Here is a 24493-nt window from a genome sequence, read left to right as displayed (position 1 = left end):
TTTTTTTAATTCCGCTCTGGCAAAAGTTAATTTTCTATTAATCCATTTGTTGTAGATAATTTTTTGTCACTTTATAAAAGGAATATAAATCAAGTTAACATAAACTTTTGTAAGTTACTATGCTCTTTATGAAAAGATGTAAGTGACATTAAGTTATCTAACATACGAAGTAAGTAGTACGAGCTCACAAAGTAACAAAATAATCATATTTAAATAATTATGAGTCCAAGTAATTTAATAAACCCTAACTTTATGTTAAATTATGAATGAACTATGTTTATTAAAATCTGTGACTCATAAAATAACATTTTGTGTGTTTTAGTTAGTGATACATAAATGTAACAAATTGCATACGACATGTATTCATTTGTAACTTTATAAATGTAGTAATTTTAAACATATTAACCGGTAAATAATTCGGAAGTAATAAAGGCAATATCGTGTGGCAGACTATTCGTAACCAACGACAAATTAATTTTGTTATTAATCAGTGAAGAGCTCATAGTTCCTTCTTGATTTTTTTAACATGCTAATTATTTTCGACAGTGATAATATTTAATTACGAGTCAGTAAGCAAATACTATAATTATTGTTTTATTTACGTTGATCTCGAAGGAAGTAAAATCGTGCGAATTGTGGTGAAAACAATGTTAATGACTTTGTCCGTTGTTTTCAGAAAGTGAAAGAGATTACACAACTTTCTACGGCTTGTTGATTGTTCACATGCATGGGTATTTTTTGGGATTTGTTACGTAAATGGAAATTTTGTGCGTTTGTTATTTTCCACGACGTACCTTGACATCTAAATTCAAGGAAAGAACACGCGAAAGTAATATGCGAGTGCGCTTTTTCTCTTTTCTAAATAATTTATGAAAATAATATCGTATAATATAAATTTCATAGAAAAGACATAAACGCGCACGCGCTACGACACTCAACGTACTGTCGATGTATTCAGAACTTCGTATAGTTTTTAAACGATGACGAATATACTTGTAATTACGAAGTAAATAAAATCGCTGTGTATTTTTATAAATTGAATAACACATTTCTTTTATAGCCTAGCGTGTAGATAAATTATATAGCTTAGGTTTTTCAACGCTAGGACGCCCACATTAGTTACGAGTACAATTCAGATAAAAGATGTATATCAGAGAAGGCCTCTACACAAAGTGCAATAAATTCTCTAGAGGCTGGTACGTCAGGTATTGTGGCTTTGTTACTGCGGCCTTGTCGAGACCAGAAATAAGTAATAAAAAACTTTATTTCGTTGTTTAAGTTTTCTTACCTTTAAAGAGATACATTGCTATTGAAAAAGTTGAAGTCTAAAACAGAAATAAAAGTCATGTTATAATAGAGGAATAAATTGTGATCAAGATACGAGAAATTGAATTCATTTTAGAATTATTTTCACTGTCGATAAACCTGTATAATAAATATTATTTATATTTATATTTTTCTATTTTAAATTGAGGCAAACAATATTTTTAGAACGGTTATTTCGATGCAAACTCAAACTTCAATATGAATAATTATTATTTCTTAAATAAACTAAGTTGTATTTAGAAATCAATTGAATATAGAGTATTGGATTTGCATAATTTCAAACGATAGAGTTTCGAAGTATCGGATTGTTGTCATCTAGAGCGAGGTAAATACTATTTCCTAGTCGAAGATCTGTACTTTGTAATTTGTTTCATGTTTCTAGCGACTGCTGATGTGAAATTATGTAATTATTACAGTACTTATATCAACAGTTATCAACACTAATTTTAGATCATTATATAGAGCGATAAATGTTTGCTTGGATTGTATTTTGTTCCATTCTTTTTTTTTAACAATTTTATTTAATTATGCCTATTGGTTATTCAACTATAATGTGATGTTTATTTAGTACTTGAAATTTTTATTTACATACATATTTTTGACTTCTCATAAAGTTTTGCCTAAACTCACGAAATAGCTCTTTGAAAATAAATATGAAAAATATGACAAATAGACTAATAAAATACCGTACTATATATAGAAACTAGACAGTACGTAATGTGTTATTGCTCAATTACATCAGCGTGGTCGTTGCAAGTCCCTTGCTCTACATTCCGTCCTTCAGACCAGTTGGTTACGAAGCCCTACGGCCATCGAGTTCTGTTACGTAAGATGTCTCGAACTAGTATGCACTTCAAATAGTGTTAGAAGTGAAGAGATTTATAGAATTAGTTCTGGAGACCTGGAATTGGTCTTAGGGTTTTGAATCGCTCCTCATTGAGAGGCTCAGAGTCTATGCTAACTTAGGAATGACTAGGCCATAGTCAACCACGTTAACCCAATGCGGGTTAACTACAAACATATCTTTGAATTTCTTGCAGATACGGCAAGGTTGCATTACGATGTACTCTATCTTATAACTTATGTACGTCGGATAAACATAAGTACATCGAAAATCGAATAACATATTGGTACATGGCGGGATTGGAACCAGGACCTGCAGACAAGTCAAGTGATATTTTTTCTTACTTTTTGCTGTTGTAAAAGTAACCATAGGTAGTAACCTTCAGAAATATATGTATATAAATTATATTAGTCATCGCTCTGGTTCTCCTTGAAAAAAATGGAGACAACAAAATGTTTCTATACATGTATTTCAGCAGTGGAAACTATAGCAAACTCGAGTCAAATTACTAGACTTTGTATTAATAAGTAACTTGTATCTTTGTTTCGTATAAGTTGTAACTTGATATTTACTGAAACAGTTGCGTTACGTAACTCTATACAATGAGAAATGAATATCATGTTTATTGTTGAGTAATTATTAAAGTTACGGATAGCTATTGAACCGTAACATTCCACAATCGTACTTAGTACTAACTTAGTGCACCTTTCTGCATATATATTTGTGTCCGGGAGCTCGTTATGTGCGGTTATATATTTATATCCAATTATACTGGTATTGGTTTGTAGCTATTATGTTATATTTAATTTTAAAAAAATCCTCTCATTAGGGTTGGTGACAGGCAGGCGGCCGGCCGTAAAAACTTTAGCCAAAACTTTAAGGTTCATAAAACCTTGTGTGACCGACCCCACGTATGTGGGATAATACCAGGGAGATGATGATATACTGGTATTGGTGTTGGTTCGTCCTTATATGTTATTACTTCCCAGTTTTAAAAGCATATTACATTACTTATTCTTAAATTAATTATCACTGCTAGTGCATTTTGTCGGTTAGTTTTTAAGTAACTACTTAATTTTAAAGCGGAATTATTATTTCAAACAGTTATAATAATAGTTGACAGTTTATTAGAAAAGTTCTATAAATATCAGCAAATATTTGCAGCATTGAAAGTTTATGTACGAATTTCGAACTTTAGGAATTTTGTGTTCAAATATTTTTGGCTCAATTTTTGTAACTGGATCGTACTTTTGTAAATTAAAGTGCGTAGTTTTGAAATCGTTCTCAATTAGCATGTGATTCACATACGAATGTGAAATTAACAAGTTTAAGGTGCGGTTCCACTGTGTCGTAATATAAAAAGTACGCATCGCTTGCGGCAAATAAACAAATTATTACAATCAAAACTAGAGTAAGGTTAATGGTTCAAATGTTTACTAATTTACGACTAGTAATTCCACTAATTGGGTCCTCTTTACATAATATTATGTCGAGACCATAAATTAAATTTTAAAAAATAATATTAAATTACATAAATCTGGCACTCGCTATTAAATGATTCATAAATTATTATTTATATTTTTTTTTCTCATTTCAGGTAAGTACACATTCAGTCAATATATAAACAATGATTTTAGATCAGAAAACATTTTGTTTTTATCAAAGATTCTTAAAAAAATAATATAAAACTAAAGGAAAAAAACAAATGTAAATTACTTGTATCTGTCTGTCTGTTGATTTTGGACGGAAAGGTAGGAAGAAAGTATAGTAGTATTTCGGTCTGACGAAGACGCGGTCGATTCCTGGTATGTACTAAATATGAAATGACAGTAAGCTCCTATATTCATGTCATGCAACCTTGTACAAAGTGTAATTGGATCGAAATCGAATTGTCCACATTCCATTGCCTTGTTTGTCATGTCGTAGTTATTTGTAATGCGTAGATCGTCAGCAATGTATGTCTCATTCTTATACATATGGCGAAAACTTCGAAGGCTGTTTCCTACTCATGTGAAGAGATTTCCTTATGTATTTATGATGTTGCTTATACCTCTATACATATACAACTGGTTTATAACAATAAGCAAGAATTCTACAATGTTTTTTTATATCGACTGTTTATCCAGCTTAAGCTTTTAAGACGTACGAATTGCGTATATTTTTATTTTAATTATGGGTATTTCTATTTAGATTTTTATATTTTTATGAAATAATGCGAATGTTTTTGGGTTCTATTTCGTTGTGATGAATACTATAGGGTTTAGATTAAAATGATTATTATTCACTCGAATATAGTAGAAAAACACTGGTTATGAGACGATGACGAACAAGCCTCGTTGTTACAATCAATAAACATAATTTCAATCTGGTGATACAGATCCGTACATAAGCCATTAGAAAGGACATAGCCAAGGTTGTGTGACTATGACATGTATAGTCAAAGTATTAAATTTGCTTCCCACTTAGGATCGGATATATTACATCAATCTGTCACCATAAGAGCTAAAAGTTAACATTTATGTACGTTGCTATGACAAGTTTTTAACTTAATCGCATTGTGAGCGTTGACATTTCACAAAAATGGGTAGGAAATAAATATCCTCCACTGTACAAATGTCGTAGTCATACGAGTGCATCATTGTTTGTGCGTGTTCACACATTACATGTTTGCGCATTTTCAAACTTGTAACAAGTTATATAACAAACGCTTAAAGCTGATCGTTGTAACTGCTTATTGTTAACTGAAGGAGTCTTTCTGTTATTTAACAATAAGTAGTTATAACGCTTTTATAAGCACAATAACTAGTTACAATACACTTTAACACGTTGATGTGCCGTTTTTTACATACGCACGTACATGTTTTGTTAATGTTATTGTTAAAGCAGTGTAAAGGCGTTCATGAAAAACACTAGAGTTAATCAAATTTAAGGAAATTCTTACTTTTCACAAATAACTAATACATACATTTTATTTATTTATTTATCACACTTTATTACAAGTTTGTAATTAATTTAACTTTGTTATCTTTTATTCATGTTATAACTAGCTTTTATCCGCGACTCCGTCCGCGCGGAATAAAAAAAATGCACACAAGATAAAAACGTTCCTATGTCCGTCTCCTAGTTCTAAGCTACCTCCCCATCAATTTTCAGCTAAATCAGTTCGACCGATCTTGAGTTATAAATAGTGTAACTAACACGACTTTCTTTTATATATATAGATGTTACTCGGGAATAGTGTAGCTTCTAAACAGTGAAAGAATTTTTCAAATCGGTTCAGTAGTTTCTGAATCTATTCAATGCAAACAAATGATCAAATATTAATCATGTTAGTACCTTTGAGAAGTTGACCTTTGAAAAATCCTACTAAAACACTTACTGTTATTGGTAAATAAACTTATTCACTTAATGATCCGTTACAAAGTATGTTGGATATATACATATAGGTATGTACATAGTGTGATAAAGTTGCGTAAAACTATTAACGTTAAGGTGAACTAAAGTCTGTTGATGTTATTACAACCTTGTCCAATTAAGATAAGTTCAGTGGACCACTTGCGAGTAAAATTTATGACATTTGCGTGTAATCTCTTCAATTCCGGTTCCTATATATTAAGGTAAGATGTAACATTGAGTTGGTGCTGTAAACAATGACATTATGGTGTTTGTGTCAGATTTTGAACTATATCTTGGATGGATGGATGGATGGATAGATATTTGTCTGAAGATATCTCCAGAATGGCGGAAGGAATCAACTAATCTTAATGAAATATGGTACAGTTGTAGAACACAGTCTAGAAGAACACATAGGCTACGTTTAAAGTTTTTTTTAATGCCGCAAGGATTGAGTCACGGGCAACAGCTAGTTGACAATATTTATGTACCATCTGGCTATTGACATTTATAATGCCTTACATGTACAGGTGATTTGTTGAACATTTTACAATGTTTTTTAAATTAAAATTTGTTAGAGTATAAGTACTGTAGTCCTTAGCAACATAATTTGATGCAAGGCAACAAACAGGTAACTTAATAAGCGATTCATTTCAAAGCAGGTTTATTATTATTATTACTTAAGAATTCTAAACAGGCTCAAGTTGCATGCAAGTTATTTGATGTCGATAAATGAACAAGTGGTGCTTGTATATAGTTCACTGACTATGTAGGCTATCAGTTATGATATAACTTGTTCTCTCAATTATCTAATATTTCTCAACTGAATTTATAATACATTGATTATTATACGTAACAGCATTACTTGATAGTTTTTTTTTTCATATCTCTCGTCTCATTATTTCTGTAATTCAGCATTTGAAATTCACACTAGCTGCTGCACGAAGGGCTCGCTCGACTCACAACCATACAGAAGAAGTGCGTGACGTGGAAATAATTTCGTGTGTCATTTGATTAGTGAGTATTCCATATTTAAAATTTTCAATAAGTAAAGGAAAATAAATACACAGAGTAAGAAATAACTTATCAATTTTCTAATAATTTGTAATTTATGTTACTTCGTCTATGTTACTTTAAAAACTACTAAATCTCCTTGTAAATTAACTGTATTGAGGTTAAAGGTAAACGCGACTGTTTTGGTACATGTTAATTAGTGAACGGTTGACTGATGATGGAACTTAGTTCGTAGGAAAACTGCACCAGCTGCAGTAATATATATTTTTTTAATACGTATCTTATTTCATCGCTATAAGATTTTATTTATGATTTCCAAAGCTAAAAATATATGTTTTGACAGCCTTATACCGTTCCATTACATCCATAGACCATTCCATAAACAAGATAATATTGTTATAATTTTTATTACTAGGATGCATGCATGCATCCTGAAAAAAAAAACATGAAAAATATTTTTACATTTTGCTATTATTTATCTCAAATATTCGTGTCTATACATTCATTATACTACATTTATATACGAGTAAGTGCTTTTTATAGACTGTTCTTTTTTTTAAACAAACTAGCATTGGAACAGGGCCCTAACTGTTATTATAATGAGTGAAAGCTTCGTGTTAGCTTAATACCTATACTCTTGAAGATACTTTTATTTAGATTTAATTCTTCGTAATATGTTTAGAATCTAGTTGTATGCACCTGCAGTGCAGCGAGCTACGTCACGTATCACTTTCACTGTATAATCTTGACCCCGTGAGAACCAGTCGCCGGCGCACGCATGCCGTGTCGTTAAACCTGCGCATGCTCCGCCGCAAGCAACCCCCACCAACTGCAAAAGGTCATAGAATCTTATTACTCCAAGGACGTAAGATTTCAGATCAAGCAATACAAGTTATATGTTTTAACAGTTTCATAAAGAAGCGCTGTACGGTTAGTTTCACCTTATAAACATATAGGTTAACTAGTTGATGCCCGCAACTTAATCAGCGAAATTTCAAATCACTATTTGGATTTAGTTTTTTGATACTTTTATAAACATTTGACATATGATTAAAAAATATTTACTTAATATACTATTTGGGAGTTAAAACATTAAGTTACCCAGAGCTTGTTTAACTAGATTTTTCCCACGATCAAATATGCAAATGGAAAATAAGACCTTCCCATTATTGTATTTCTTACAAGCGACTTTATTCAAGTCAAATATAATTGGAAAACTAAAGGAATAAAATCATTTATTAGTTTGAATAAAACTTATGTTTTTTAACCTTGCCATTTGATTCAGTTTCGTAAAACCAAGGAAGTGAATCTTATATCATCTCGTGTTACAATAAATAATAAAATAAAAATGCTAAAACAATAAATCAAGGTCTTCGGTATCGGACATTCGAATATAAAATGGCCGTCATTAATTACAAAATGGCGACTGTCAAGGTTAAATGTCAAAGTGAAAGGTCGCCCATTTAAATTGATATTACTTTCTTTTTTGATACTTTATTTTAACGTTTGTTTTAATAATTTATGAATACATTGCACGATAAAAGAATAATGAGAATATTTAAAATAATTAAGCAATAATAGTCCAGTCATTTAAGCTTAAATTATGTAAGAATCTCGGAATTCGAGATACCCAGCTGTAAGTCTGTAAATACTTGTATATTGACACCCTAAAAGTTATCTCAAAACCTACATATGGTAGGGTGTAAGCAACCATTAAATTTCAAGGTCAAAGGTCACAAAAGTCGGTTTTTGCGCTTTTTTTGGAAATATCTCATTTCCTATGGGTGTTTTGCTATTTGTATTTCTTATCAATATTGTAGAATACAAAATTCTCTACAAATTTTGTTTAAGAATTTTTTTTATACGGTGAACCGTTTGCGAGATAGAGGGCGGACAGCGCGCGGTCACAGCATCACTTCAACCTCCGGTCGAAAACGCGCCATATAGTTGATGAACTATCAATAAATCAATTATTATAAATATTTGTCAAATTAATTAATTACTGACAAATTTGTATGAACTAGCTGCAGCATTTGAGGAAGAAAATTGTTCGACCCAGAAATTATTAGAGAGTGGAACTCAAACCTTATTAGCAGTCTATAATGCTCCGAAATCTGAGAAAAGTCTCGATCATCTTCGTTACATGCATTACGTCAAGTCTACAAAACTTAATAAATCTGTGCAGCTTTCAAATATTCCACCAACAAGTGCAGCTGCTCATCAACATTTCAACCGTGTATATTATCAAGTTCAAACTTGGTTAGGACATGATTTGGGACCCCAGGTATAGGGTTGGGCAATACGAAACGATTTTCTGGAGCCTATCATGACAATTTTACCCCCGGCTCCAGAAGATTTGCTAAATACAATTTTCTGTAACTGCAAGAGTGGCTGTGGTTCGCGATGCGGATGCAGAAAAGCGGGCTTGCAATGCTCTTTAACTTGTGGCCAATGTAATGGGCAAGTTTGTCTCAATGCTCTACCATATCAGAGCGACATATAATTCCTATATTTTCATTAACAATTCTGCAATTACATGGGCAGGTAAGTGTTGTTAAATAAATTAATAGTGAATAAAAAGTGGATAAGTTAGGAAAAAATGATAAAGTAGAATATAATAGTTAATAAAAAATTGACAAATATTTATAATAATTGATTTATTGATAGTTCATCAACTATATGGCGCGTTTTCGACCGGAGGCTGAAGTGATGCTGTGACCGCGCGCTCTTCGCCCTCTATCTCGAAAACGGTTCACCGTATAAAAAAAAAATCTTAAACAAAATTTGTAGAGAATTTTGTATTCTACAATATTGATAAGAAATACAAATAGCAAAAAAACCCATAGGAAATGAGATATTTCCAAAAAAAGCGCAAAGACCGATTTTTGTGACCTTTGACCTTGAAATTTAATAGTTGCTTACACCCTACCATATGTAGGTTTTGAGACAACTTTTAGGGTGTCAATATACAAGTATTTACAGACTTACAGCTGGGTATCTCGGATTCCGAGGTGAACTTACTAAAATGACTGGACTATAATAGGACCTGTTAAAATTTAAGGCCAAAATAAAAAAAAGATAAGAAAAAGAATACTTTGTTGTTCTTAAATGATGTAATCTTACTAATATTTTGGGTGGATGGATGGATAGTGGGATGTTTGATATTAGGTATCTCCAAAACGGCTTAACGGATTTTGCTGAAATTTAGCATAGGTGTAGAACGTTGTCTGGAAGAACACAATAGGCTATACTAATTGAGATTATTTTAAATTCCGCGCGGACTGTTAATTCTTAAACTAAACTTAAATAAACTAAACTTAATGTTGCATATAATAAATTAGTAAGCAATAATACAGATTTATAATATGATATAACTTGTATATTGACATGTAATGTCCTTTCAAATGAACAATGGAAAGGTTGAAGTTGTACAATAAAATGATCTGTATCATTTAATGTCTAACATGATATGACTTGATAATGTTTTGAATCGACTAGGTGTTGGCTAACTTAATTTGATATCGTTAAATTGATCGTGATTCGATTATCAAGCGAAAGATAATTATCAATTACAAAAGATTACGAATTACGAAATTAAATGGATTAGTTTTTTTTTAATGATTATGAATTGATGTTTAATTAATGGCCAATGATATTTAATCATTTAAGATGTTATATTATTAAATAATTAATAAATAGCTAAAAATAGCTTCCGCATAATGAACTAGTAGATGATGTGTTATATTAATCTTACTAATATTATAAATATGAATGTTTTGATTTATGGATAGATGGATGCATGTTTGTTTGAAGGTATTTCCAAAACGGCTGAACGAATCTTGATGAAATTTGGCATAGATGTAGAGCATAGTGTAGAAGAACACATAGGCTACTAATTCAGTTTATCTTTAATCCGCGCGAACGGATTCGCGGCCGACAGCTAGTCAATCATATAGTGTTTGAAGCTGCGATACCAGCTATGATATTTTTCTTACAAACAAATATTTAGTAAGTCTCGAATCTTTTCTTAATATCGTGGTGTACCATATTGCTTGCAATCATTTGTTAATCTTAAATAAGCTCAGATTTTTATATAATTAAGGATAATAATTAAAATAATTAAACAAGCCATATAATATTATACAAAATAAGATACATGTACTATTTTATATTGTTGCCAGTTTTTTTTGCGTAAGGCAGAAGACCTTGTATACTGGTAGCAAGTAAATAGCTCCCGTATAAAAATATTTATTTTACCTTCGCGTTGTATCAACGTTATTATATTCGTTGAGCAACTTCGCGGGAGTCTAAAAGTTCACAGAGTTAGATTAATGTGTTCAAGAGCGTTAAGGCAATCATTCCAGTGATTGGTTTTGCTGTATACGATATATGCCTTTTGTTACGGGTCACTGTCTGTTATTTACCTTGATCACGATATCAGAATTACGTTTTATATGTGTAGTCGTAAATGTCCATTACTGGATGAACTTACTTCAATTTATAATTTGTTAGACACGTTATATTTTGTGATAATCTTCAATGGAGTTAAATGTCACAAGGAGCTGTACTGGAACGATATTGCCTTTTTAATTAATAGTCAACAATAATGAATTTTGATACAATATGTTATAGTGTCTTAATTATTGTTGCCTAACCTAATTGAAACTGGAAATTTAAATTATGTAAAGTATTGTGAAGTTAGTCATGTAATAATCTTATGTTTGAAGATGATACGTTTTTATTTATACAATTACCATAATATTTAATTTAACAATTAACTGTCGCAATTTATATGAACAATTAAAACTTAATATTCCTTGAAATATCAAAATTATAACCTCAAAAAATCGTACAGACGATGTCTCAGTGTAGCAATAGTGGCGCATCGGATCCGATAGCTTGAGAATGTGTTGGGCTCCTCTCTCACACGGCATCGTAACTTGTAACAAAATAAAATTAACACTTGCGAAAATAAGAATACAGTCTGTCGCAACTTGCAATGTACGCACTCCGAAAGCGTTGACAACAAGAGATAATGGTCAGTGCGAGGACGTCTTGCCTAACTTGAAGAAGCGATCTAGAAGGTTCTTTCACTGTTCTCTTCGATAACAGGGCTAATAATTACTTACTGTGAAATTCCTTTGTAATACTTGGATCGAGTTTCACAGAAGTATTTCCATTGTGGAAAGCTGTAGTTGCATTTAGTTTAAGGATAGACAGAAACACCCGAATCACCGGAAAAAAATTGATAAGAAGATGATTCGAGATAAGAAGACAGTTCCTTAGAATACTTATTTTACAATATATTTAATAAAATAAATCTATACTTAGCGACTTTAAGTAGCCATCAAACGTCTCTGTGTGCGGCACTGAATGTGGAATTCTCATCACACGTGACACAAATAATTATCAATATATTATTGCCAATAATAATATAATATAGGTCAATATAGAATTAGTTAGCCACCTTGATTGACGTATTTAAGTTTATCAATTCAATGTAAAGAATAAATAGATCACAAGAAATTCGTTCCAATCGAATTTTTTGTTAAGTTCAGATAAATTCAGACAACTGTATTAGAATAGTATCAAGGTCGTTACAGTGTTTAATTCTGTGCTATTTAATATAATGTAAAACCAATATTTATTTAATACTAGCTGTCGCCCGCGACTCCGTTCGTGCGGATTTAAAAAAAAAATTAATGAGTATACTATGTGTTCTTCCAGACTATGCTCTACATCTGTGCAAAATTTCATCAAGATTCGTTAAGCCGTTCAGGAGATACCTTCAAACAAACATCCATCCATCCATATAAACATTTGCATCTTCTATCTATATATATAAAAGAAAGTCGTGTTAGTTACACTATTTATAACTCAAGAACGGCTGAATCGATTTGACTGAAAATTGGTGGGCAGGTAGCTTAGAACCAGGAAACGGACATAGGATAATTTTTACCCCGTTTTCTATTTTTTTTCCGCGCGGACGTAGTCGCGGGTAAAAGCTAGTTTTTAATAAAAAAGTATAAGAAATAAGCAGATGAAATAGTATTCTGTCCAAATGCATAAAAATCCTCTATCGAAGGAGACATGTTTTTTTTCTTTATAACTCAACAATTTAATGTTTAATTTGATATACGAGGCAGTATCGTGTCAGCACGCATTTGCTGAATACTGAACATGACTGATTGTTGTGGCCGTTTTGTGTGCGTTTCATTTATGAGTTTTACTAATTACATGACGGAACTTTGTAGATATTTCGACATTAATAAAAAGTGTACAGTGGGCCTAGCATGAATATTTGTAATAATCGACAACGTATCGATATAGACAAAATTAAAAAAAAAATTGTGTAGTCATATTGAGCGTAAAGTACACCAAAATCTTCATACTAAATTTGGTATAATTAACGATGTCGATATGAAGGCTATTGTCACAAATATTTGTACTAGGCCCATAGTTAATTTAATTTAATTTGGATAAGACGGTTAGAAAATAAGTTTGAACTTTGTCTAAGCATGTTTATCAGTTGAACGTTCTTAGATTACAATTTTAAATGTATACTTATAAGAAATTAATCCGATTTTGGATTACTTGATTGTTATTTTTGCGACAAATATTTCAAACACAACTTGTCCTCTGCTATCATGGTGGTTAATTTTTTATTAGATTTATAAAAACATAAATTTAGTCCAGTTTGTGTTTCGAAGAGATAGTTATTACATAATTAAGAAGATCGGACAATGACAAATGACAATCGATTGATTAATTTGAAACACGAATTTCTTTACAATGATTCAATTAGCGAATAACAACGCTTAAATCTAGTTGACTATTAAATTAAAGTAGGATGCCATTGCGTATTATTACGACATGGCGGTCGCATAACAATTACAAATATGTATTCTAATGTCGATTGATACTTTCGCTATCGTCGTGGCTATTACACATGCGCGGCCGGATGCTAGAAAGCCGTTCGGTTTCACTAAGCCGTAAACGACCGCAAATGACTTCTTAACACTACCAGTTCACTTCAAACTTGTTCATTTACCTCATTCAACGTCATTCTGATTTAACGTGACGTATCGCGTAGTACGTTTGAGTCTCACTCTGAGTTTTCACTGTGTAAACATTCTATGTATAACATACATGTATTACGATGGCTCAATTGTTAGACGTAATTAGTAATCTTACTCATATTATAACTGCGAAAGTTTAGATGGATGGATGAATTTTTGTTAGAAGGTATCTCCAGAACGGTTTAACGAATCTCGAAGAAATTTGGCACTGATGTAGAACATGTTCTGGAAGAAAACATAGGCCACATATTTTTTTTTGTCACTTGGACTGAATCGCGGGCTACAGCTAGTATTATAACTTAGACAATAATGTACAACTCTTCCATACACCTCTATTAGTCGTACAAAACATATAATAAATTTTACTCAAAAATTAAACTTTAATTTGGTATTTAAAACAGTTATACGTTTAAAAATTTGTTGTAATTGTCTTAAATAATCTTCCGATATGTACATAAATGAAACAAAGTTAATTTATTCAGGTCGATAACTTAACAAAGTAGTAAATAATCTAACTAGTACAGGGAGGTGATATTAAGCTATTCACACACCGTAGTTGAGGTATTATTATCTTACTAGGGGAAAATTATTCTCTTATTAAGTTATTCTGATCACGAAGTACGAGTAGCTCCTCTGTTAGATTTATTGGCTGCAAAACGATTTCGATCGTGTTGTGATGCATTAATATTCTCTATATAACTCTTTAAGAGGTTTTAAATCGAATGCTTTGCCGTAATTTATTTTATTTTATTTTATATATATTATAAAGAAAGAATGAATGAGTCACGCTCATAGCACAGGCTTTAGAAATTCAGTTAGTATGGTCATTTACTTATATTTTAAACTAGCTGTTACCCGCGACTCTATCCGCGTGGTATTAAAAAAGCTTAATAAATAGCCTATGTGTTCTTCCAGATTATGTTCTACATCTGTGAAAAATTTCATCAAGATTCGTTGAGCCGTTTCTAACAAACATCTATCTAAACATTCGCATTTATAATTTTAGTATCTATCCATACTATTTGAAATAATATCCTACCAAGGAGGGTTGACGACAGGCCGGCCGTAAAAATTAAGCCAAAACTTTAAGGATTATAAAATCTCGTGTGCCGAACCCATGTGAGTGGGATAAGGCCAGGGAGATGACCATTTGAAATAATCAAAAATATCTACTTTATTTTAAGAAACTTGTTATGAAGAATGTTTGAAGGTTGATATTATGAGGTATAATATATTTTACTATAATTTATATGACATAGTTATATCAACAAACAACTTGAGTAACTGACATTCAAAAACCGAATGTATGGAATGGAATTTATTTTAACTGGGTTACAAAATATTTTCGAAATTACATAAAATTAATTGGTTTTAATACAGGGTGTAATACTTTGATAATTACTTTTATTTTTTTCTGAAATAAATGAACTTTTTAGTACAGTGGAACTTGGTTAAGTGGGACCTGGATAAGTGAGAAACCTCCATAACTGGAACTCATGCTGAGGTCCCAACACTTTGGCACTGAATTACCTCTGTTAGTGGGACAAGGTAAACCTCTATATCTGGGATTTGTTCTTTCGATTTATCATCATAGTTACCTCGTCTATAACTGAGACAGCGAGTAAATTTTATATGCATAAACCTCTGTAACTGAGATAACATTGTTTGTTTACTCATTCTTATTCTACCCACAAATTCCACACGTAATTCCAAGTACGTAAGTACAAATTTTGAGCTTCAATTAACTTCAGTTTTAGTTTCGCTTTACTATCATACAGATGTTTATTTGAAAAATGTCAAACTGAAATAACCTGTATTCTCACCTCTATTAATGGAACCCTCTGTAAATGAGACAGATATTTATTTATACCTGTATATCTGAGACACTGGGTAAGTGGAATACCTCTATAAGTGAAACGACATTGCAGGTCCCTCGATGTCTCACTTAACCAGGTTTCACTGTATATTATTTCGAGTAAGGATTGTGGCAATCGATGTGGGAAGCCTACGTCCAGCAGTGGACGAACTCTGTCTGATAATTATGATGAAGGATTCCAAGTAAGGGTCGTCATACACGAATCGCTTCAAGCAGCGACTTCTTATAGTCTTCGTCACTACATACACACGTTGAAAGTGACAACGCCACACACAAAGAAAATCCCAAACGACAAATAAATAGCATCAATCAAATGGCGATTTGACGTGTTGGTCGACTTTCGACATTGCCGACATAATTGTAGGTTATAAAGTTAACGCGCGAAAGTGGAGACGATAATATGATATGGACATTTTGTATACGGAAATATAAAAGATTTTTGGATGTAATAAATTATGTCTTGTATCAACTTTTCACTATAGTAACTAATTTAAAAAATACCTCAATCATGTCGCTGAATTTTTCCGACTTCTTCTATTTTCTACCAAAACTAACCTTTGGTTTCTGAGACCAGAATCTTTGTAAAAAACATATCGTCATCCTTGTCATTATCTTTGACAAAAACGGAGATAACAATATCTTTTAAACGGAGATTCCGGTCTCAGAAACCTGCGGTAAATCAGCCTGTTTATTCCACCGGAAAAAAGATGTTTGACGATTATAGTTTTTCAAAGACCACACAAAGACACAGAAAATAACAAAAAAATAGTGAACCTTTTCCCTTAAATTTAAATTTAAAGTCTTTTACTGCTGTTACTTCATTTATTTTTCCACTTAAATTAGTAAATACTCGTTTATGAGTGCAATAAGTTTGGTTAGTTACAATGCATATATAATGGCAGCCTTGGCCGAGGTTTATCAGAGCATATTTTAATGTAATTTAAATTCGCCAGCACTTGGCCAAGCGGCGCGATAACATCTAATTGTTCAACTGAACTTTTACAACTTAATAATGAGGTTATCATTAAATAAAAAAAGAAATAAGCTGATTAGCAAATGTCAGTTTTTTTTAATTATTTTCTAGCGTTTTAAACTATAATGTAAAATTTTTCCTTGTTTGTAGTTTGGGATCTTTTTTTTAAGTTTTATAGTCATACCATGATTATGATATTAGTACATAGTAGTCGTAAAGGCTATGTTTGACGAAATTAAAATGCTGTTATTTATAAGTCGATGTAATTGTTACGCGCGTGCGTGTGACGCAAAGTAACCAATTATTCCAGCTCATTAACTTCGTAACTTCACGCACTAATACATCAACACTTAAGACAGAAACGCGAAAAAAATTAAACACATAATTTTTACTTTTTTTCACTAGAAATAGGTAAAATGTCTACTTTGGAGCGGTAGTTAGTGGCTATTTACTAAATTCATAAATAACAAAGTTGAAAAGTGCATGAACTTTATAAAAACCTGTTTTATCTAAACTTGGTTCGTCCTTTTCAAGGCGTTACAATAGTCAGGTAACTTAAAAGGTAAAAGTCCTTTAAATATTTCAATATAAATAGCATCGGTGACAAACAAGTATTTTTATATAACTAGAATAACTAAATGCTAGTTAATTGCATTAATGTATATCAATGCTAGTATGAAAATGTCAAAATACCACATGGCGTATTCATATTAGTCATTGGCCATTAGCTTATCGGCCACGTGGCTTAAAATAACCTTAAATTAACAACTTAGAAAGGGAATTCGTCCTTAAATCGGTTTCGAAATAGCGCCACTCGTTACATTATAGCATTAGCTGGAATTAGTCTCGACTGGTGTTACGGTAGCCACAGCGCAGGAGACATGATATCACCGCATTATGCCACAGTTTGGACATATTCCACAAATATATAATTTCACCCAACTATAGTTCTCAATTACACAATACGTTAAACAGAAACATTACACAGACTTTATTGAAAATTTTATTTAAAAAATCTCAAGCAACTTTCAGCGTTTACAAAAAGCAACAATGGACTAACTGAGTGTTGAAAGAAGTGCTAATACGCAAAATGTCAGCCGACAGTTATAATTAACCGTGTCATTTTAACAGTTTACGACATCAAACAAAGCTCGTGTAAAAGTTAATGCAATGTATTCCAGTGATTTCGTTGCGTTTGAAAAAATATAAAAGAAATAACAAGTTCGCAGTCGCATGACGAAACAATGCATGGTAATAGTACAGTGCGACATTAAGTTTAACTTTCACAATTCTAGGTAAAACTAAAAATGCGTACTTACAAAGCGCAATAGTTTCTACCTGGACTTTCTCTTATCGTGTTATAAATGTTAATAATACTTGTAAATAAACGCAAGTTTATAAGTTAAAGTAAACATAACATTTCTGATTAACGACGATATTTTTAATTCAGATTTGATTAATAACTAGACATTGTAGAAAGGAGATGGTAATTTCAGAACAACAAACTTGTTACACTCAAACATCTATGTTCAAAAAGTAATACTTTGTTTGATGCAACAAAATATATTTATTGTTTGAAAGAAAAAAGACAACTAGTTACTATGATTTAAGTAAAAAAGTTTAAAGTGACCCCATATCGTCTAGTCACCATAACAGAGACTATGCCGTTTAGGTTACGTAATACGCTCGCACCAAATTCACCAGTTCTACTTTTTAGCCGACTTCAAAAAGAAGGAGGTTATCAATTCGACTGTATTTTTTTTTTTTTTTTTTTTTATGTGTGTTACCGCGAAACTCGGCCCCTGGTGGTCCGATTTTGATAAAAATTATTTTAATCGAAAGGAAGTGCTTGCAGGTGGGTCCCATTTTTTTGTTTTTTTTTTTAAATAACTAGAAGACTAGTAGATTTTGAATATAGCTTCAAAATTTGTTGCGGAAATTAGGGACATTTTTGCTTTCAGCGCTTACGTAGGCTAAACTATAGGACCTACATAAAAATGATGTATGGCGAATTGTAGCTCTTTAAATGTGCTAAATAAAAGTCCGCGATAGCATATATCTATCTTTTATAGTTTTCTCACAATAACCATTTTTTTCTTTAGAAACATTAATTAAATTCATGCCCTATTTCCGACGCTATTATTCAAGTTCAGTATTAACCCTTATGTAAATAAATATGTTCATTATCAAGAGAATTTAATGTAGATTATATTTGCAATTGAAACTATATCATTCTGTCTAATAGTTTAGGAGATATCGTAAGAATAAAATTACGCGGAAACGAAAAATGCTACATCGCGTTACAATGAATAGCACAAATTTGCTTTCTGGGCTTACGTAGGTCAAATTTTATGACCTACATTAAAATGATGTATGGAGTAATTATAGATCCTTAAATTTGCTAAATAAAAGTCTCAGGTGGCATATATCTATCATCTATGGATGTCTCACAAAAACCATGTTATTGTGAACAAACTTCGATTAAAATGCACACGAAAAACAGCGTCGTAAGCTTACGGCGCTATTATATTACATTCGATATGAATCCTTATCCAAAATAATATGTTTGATGGCTAGAGTATTAAATGCAGATTACATTAGCCTTTAAACTATGTAATTTTGATCAATAGTTTGGAAGATATTAAATTATTAAAAACTACGCGCATTCGAAAAATGCTACGGCGGCGCGCGGCTAGACAAAATTAAAGGCACGCTACGATGTATTAGTTCGTTATTTTTCAATTTGTATACCGATTTTGATAATTATTTCACTGTTTAAAGGATAAGTGGTTATCTGCTGCATTCTAAATTAGTTTTTGAATTGAAGTACACACATATTAAATAGGAAAGTCCTTTTCTTTATTTCTTTCCTCATACGTATTAAGGAAATTTGTAATTGAACTTCAAATTCACTAAAAATTGTGAAATAAAACAAAAATTTTAAGAAAAAAAAAATAGCCGACTTCAAAACAAAAAAAAACTATCTCAAACAAAATGCGCTTAAAAGTAACTTAAAAAAAACAATTTCAAACAAAATGCACTCAAAAGTAACGTAAAAAAACAATTTCAAACAAAATTCACTCAAAAGTAACATAAAAAAACAATTTCAAACAAAATGCATTCAAAAGTACCATAAAAAACAATCTCAAACAAAATACACTAAAAAGAAACAAAATAATGTCATGAAAACTTCTTTCTTTCTTTCTTCTCTCTTTCAAAAACCCTCTAAACTCTAAAGAAAGTTCTCTTCTTTCTTGTAACATGTCTATATTGTATAATTATTGTTATTTTGGAGTCGGTTTCGGCCTAAGTAGGGACATAAACGTAAGTATGTCTAATACATCTCAAATATAAAATGTCACCTATTTACTTCGGCCGACACCGACTGCTAAATAACAATAATTATACAATATAGACATGTTACAAGAAAGAAGAGAACTTTCTTTAGAGTTTAGAGGGTTTTTGAAAGAGAGAAGAAAGAAAGAAAGAAGTTTTCATGACATTATTTTGTTTCTTTTTAGTGTATTTTGTTTGAGATTGTTTTTTATGGTACTTTTGAATGCATTTTGTTTGAAATTGTTTTTTTATGTTATTCCTTCAACGCCCTGCCATTACATTGTATGACTAGGTCGGAATGTGTGTCGTAATTGTTTGACCGACTACAATAATGCGTAATACGTATAAGAATTTTTTTTCATATTTTTGCTGAATTCTTTGTTATTAAAGCCTCAATAGTAATGCTGTCTAATAAAAAGAATTATTAATCTTTGATCTTATATAATTTCAGTTAAGGCCACACCATGTTATCGTCCTCCATGTTGATTTATATCATACGTTTTTTCAGCCGTCACTTCCATCTTAATCACGTCAATTTTCATGCATAGACTGCATGAAAGATGTCTAATACTCATAATGTTTAATGAATTGCAATGTTTTGGCAATGGGTTGGCTCTATTAAAAATTTACGAGATAAAAGCATTAACAAGACTTGTACCAATGAACAATGGTGGAGTTATGAAATACAATTCATTGTTTCGCCATTAACTTTTGTGATTGTTAAGTAATAAATTAAGTAAGAATGAGATAGATAAAGGTAACGTTTAATTTAACAGCTTTTATGCCATTAATGTTTTATCATATCTTTCATTAATTATAACTTTATTCATATTTAACAAGCACCATGAAAAAATGATGTTAAAGGTTTAATTATTTATACATTTTCAGTCACGTAATCAAATTATAGCTTAAGAGTAGTCAAAGGTCAAGTACATCGATTGAGCTGTGTTATAATAAAAATGCTTACGCGGAAACATACCGTTTAATTGATGTTTTACCTTTTTGCTGTTTTATTTTACCTTAAAGGTGCGATCCGAGTTCTTTGCTATAAATAAAATATTGTTTCTTAGTTTACGTGTTTCTACAATATCATCAAATGTCAGACATACGCGTTCCTTAAATTTGGATATTGTGACATGAAAATGTTGGGATCATTAGATTGAAGTGTCAGTGTTTGTTGAGAGAACTCTAAAGAGTCGTGGTGCAAAATTCTTGTTAACTTGTGTGCCTGTCTATTGAATTATTATAATATTATGAGTTCTTGTATTAATGTTATAATGTATAACTGTTGCAGGTGCTATGTACTGTGTTCGCGGTACTGGCGTGTGGGCTGGAGGCGCGCACGCGGCCTCGACTGCAGCAACCAGTGGACGACGCTTACGAATACGAACCCCAGGGGCCGCAGAGAGGCGGAGGAGTGAGTCTAAATATTATAATTATATAAATATGTGAAGCAAAAACTTTGTACTCCTTTTTTAAGGAAAACGTACGAACGGATAATGTTAAATGTGACTTATAGTAATTGGACTTAATAAATTCTTCGAGTATGAATTTTGATAATACGATATGAACCAATGGGCAACCAGTAGTATTCTTAAACATGCAGTTCTTAATCTGTATATAATAGAAAAACTTCAAACTGAGTATGAAAATGCATAATGCATTGTAAAAGATCTAGGATTCAATACAAGTAGCTAAATGTAAACTTACAGGTTGTACTTGTCCAGGCGGACGGGTACGATGACCTGTACCGCGCGTCAGACCGCATTGACGAAGAATACGAGCCCCGCGCGCCGCAGCGGTCGCCGCCACGATACAAGCAACAGCAGCAGCAGCAGCTGCAGTCTGAGGGGCCCAAGCAGCCGCCCGTGCAGACAATCCGCAACTACAATAAAGTCAGTCCATCTCTAAATCTACACTAGTTGCACACTTTCTAAGTTCTGAGAAACTTATATTACTTAGTTATTGTTAAATATCACTTTACCTCGTTTGGAAACATTAAGTTTACAGGTTTCCACACCGACAACTGACATAGTATTTCATTAAATGATTTTTTGCTCGTAGTCTTATTTGCGTCCTTATTAGCATACTTGTAGCGTTATTGATTAATACACTATGTGTCATCAATATGTAAAAGTGTTTTTGTTCAAAAGTACCGTTTCAATTTCAGGTGAATGACGACGGCAGCTTTACTTTCGGATACGAAGCGGCCGACGGCTCCTTTAAAGAGGAGACGAGAGGCACCGACTGTGTTGTCCGAGGCAAATACGGATACATCGACCCCGACGGCAACAAACGAGAGTTCACCTACGTGTCCGGCAACCCTTGCGATCCCAACAAGCCCAACGAGGAGGACGAACCAGAGTCCGCCGCTCCGGAATCCTCGGAGAGAGATGACGGTATTCCCAACTATCCGACCAGGCCGCCCGTCAGGCCCACCACTTCGAGACCGCCGACTACCTACTTCCAGAACGACTTCAGGGACGCCGACGAAGAAGAACCCGAAGAAGAACCTCTCCAGCAGATCAGACCGCGAGTTGTGCAACGCCCGGCACCAGTGAGAAGGCCAATTTACCAACAACCGCAACAGATTGCCATCACTCCTCGTCCTCTTCCAGTGTCCACTCCTAGGCCTCTTCCCCCAGCGACCACCTTCAGGCCGCAACTGGTGCAAGTGACTCCTAAGCCTCAACCGCAGCCTCAGCCCCAACCCCAGATTCAGTACAGCCCAGAACCAAACTACTCGCCTTCTCCTTCCCCGGTGGCGGTGACAACTGGAAGACCGGGTCAAATAGATTTCGCTGCCGAATTCGCTAAATTCCACAGGGAAAATCAATATCAATCAACCACGCCTTCGTCCTTGAACACTCAACAAAAGACTACTATTGCGGCTCAAACGCCCAGCGGTAACCCTCTATACTCGACCGAATTAGTTTACGATCCTTCGAGCGGACAGTACAATACTCAACTTTTCCAAACGCTTCCGCAAACAAAGGGAGAATTGAACCTGAATCAAAGACTGCAACCGTTCGTGGCTCAGCAGCAACCTCAGGCTCAGAGACCTTTCATTCCATCTCCGCAAATACCTGCCGGGCCGCCGGCGTCCAGCGCGCCACTATACAGGCACCAGGTGGCGAACCCTCAGGAGTTGTACCAGAGGCAGCAATCCGAGACACAGTTCCAGAGCTCGCAGCAGCTATTCGCGCAGCAGCAACAGCTGCAGCAGAGCCAGCTCCAAAGGGACCGTGCCGTAGCAAGAGCACAGGCACAGCGCCTAGCTCAGAGCCAGCCCGCACAGAGCCAGTCAGCCCCACGACCCGCCCCGCAATACTACTACGTGGCTCCCCGTGGGGAGTCACCGTCCTCGGGTCAGATCGACGCCTTCCTGCGGGGACACGGCATCCAGTTCTAGTTGCCTAGTGTATGAACTGTTACATCTAGCGATCGATTTAGTCCGAAATGGCCATAAAGAATCACAAGTCAGATGTCATCGGTCGCTCGGTTGTTGTGTATGCAAGTGTTTAGTTTTGGGAACAGTGACGGCCGTAATTGTACATATTACTTTGTGTCTTCTGTACCTTATTTTAATGTCGGTCATTATTAACTGAGTACTGTTTAATGTAAAGTTATTACTGCACATGGATAGTTGGTTATCAAACATATATCACTATATCATTATATTTCTTTACGATTATCACACTTATATAATACCATATTTAAGGACAGATTTGATTAAATGAGTCCGATAGTTGTATTATATGATGTCTCAGTTAATAATATGACGGATGTACTTAGTAAAGTTTAGTTGTAAGTTTGTAATGTAACGAACGAAACATTTTGTACGTGATAGTCCCCGACCGTTCCGTTTGGGACGTTTTGTAAAAAAAAATTGCAATAGTAATTTGTATTAATTCTTGTTTTTAATAATAAATTATACTTTTTATATTATTATTAATCTTTTTTAATTATATTACCTTAATTGAGGCGTGTGGCGCGGCGATAGTGGCGATTTCCTTTAAATAATCAAAAGTAAGTAATGTCTGGCTGCCACGTAACGTAACCATACTCTTATTAATATTATAAATGCAAAAGTTTAAATGGATGGATGGATGTTTGTTTGAAGTGTCTTCAGAACGGCTCGACGGATCATGATGAAATTTGACACAGATGTAGAACATAGTCTGAAAGGATACATAGGCTACTTATTAAGATTTTTTATTCGCGCAGACGGGCGCAGCTAGTTATTCAATAAGTCATAACGAATGTAAAATCTATAAAATTACATGTTATATTAACTTAGAGGTTAGTTCTTAAAAATTATAAAAGAATTTCCTAATAATTTTTAATTTTTAACTTCCTATAACTTCTGATATTAAATCTATTTACATGTTACATTATTCTAGTTACGTAACATATGCTTTATGTAACATCGATACACAAATAATTGTGTGTTACACACGATAATGTTATACTGCGGTCAATTAGCGATGATTTTGATCTAAGAATTTATAACGAGAGTGGTTACGTTCGGGCTGAGTACGAGTAAGTTAACAATTAACTGCAACTATCACTACACAAATTATTTTCGACTACGGCAACGTTGCGAAACACCTGGAACATAATTATTTAGCCTCCGATTGCTATTTATAGTG

The 24493-nt window shown here is 33.1% G+C and overlaps 1 protein-coding gene across 2 annotated transcripts in view; it reads left to right on the top strand.

Annotated features, from left to right (window-relative positions):
• The window catches only part of LOC106719521 (altered inheritance of mitochondria protein 3), a 28956-nt gene extending 5225 nt beyond the window's left edge, over nucleotides 1-23731 (top strand). Inside the window, exons 2-4 of one of the 2 annotated variants that reach the window (XM_014513876.2) lie at nucleotides 21136-21258; nucleotides 21569-21736; nucleotides 22012-23731. In XM_014513876.2, coding sequence (XP_014369362.2) covers nucleotides 21136-21258; nucleotides 21569-21736; nucleotides 22012-23253 — 1533 coding nt within the window. In that variant the 3' untranslated portion in view covers nucleotides 23254-23731. Of the gene's footprint in view, nucleotides 1-21135; nucleotides 21259-21553; nucleotides 21737-22011 lie in introns of both variants that reach the window. The other variant, XM_014513875.2, reaches the window with a different exon arrangement.
• Nucleotides 23732-24493: the final 762 nt, after the last annotated feature.

The sequence above is a fragment of the Papilio machaon genome, chromosome 7 (genome assembly GCF_912999745.1).
Source record: "Papilio machaon chromosome 7, ilPapMach1.1, whole genome shotgun sequence".
NCBI classification, from domain to species: domain Eukaryota; kingdom Metazoa; phylum Arthropoda; class Insecta; order Lepidoptera; family Papilionidae; genus Papilio; species Papilio machaon.
The sequence above is the reverse complement of the archived record's forward strand: the minus strand, read 5'-3'. Positions and strand labels throughout refer to the sequence as shown.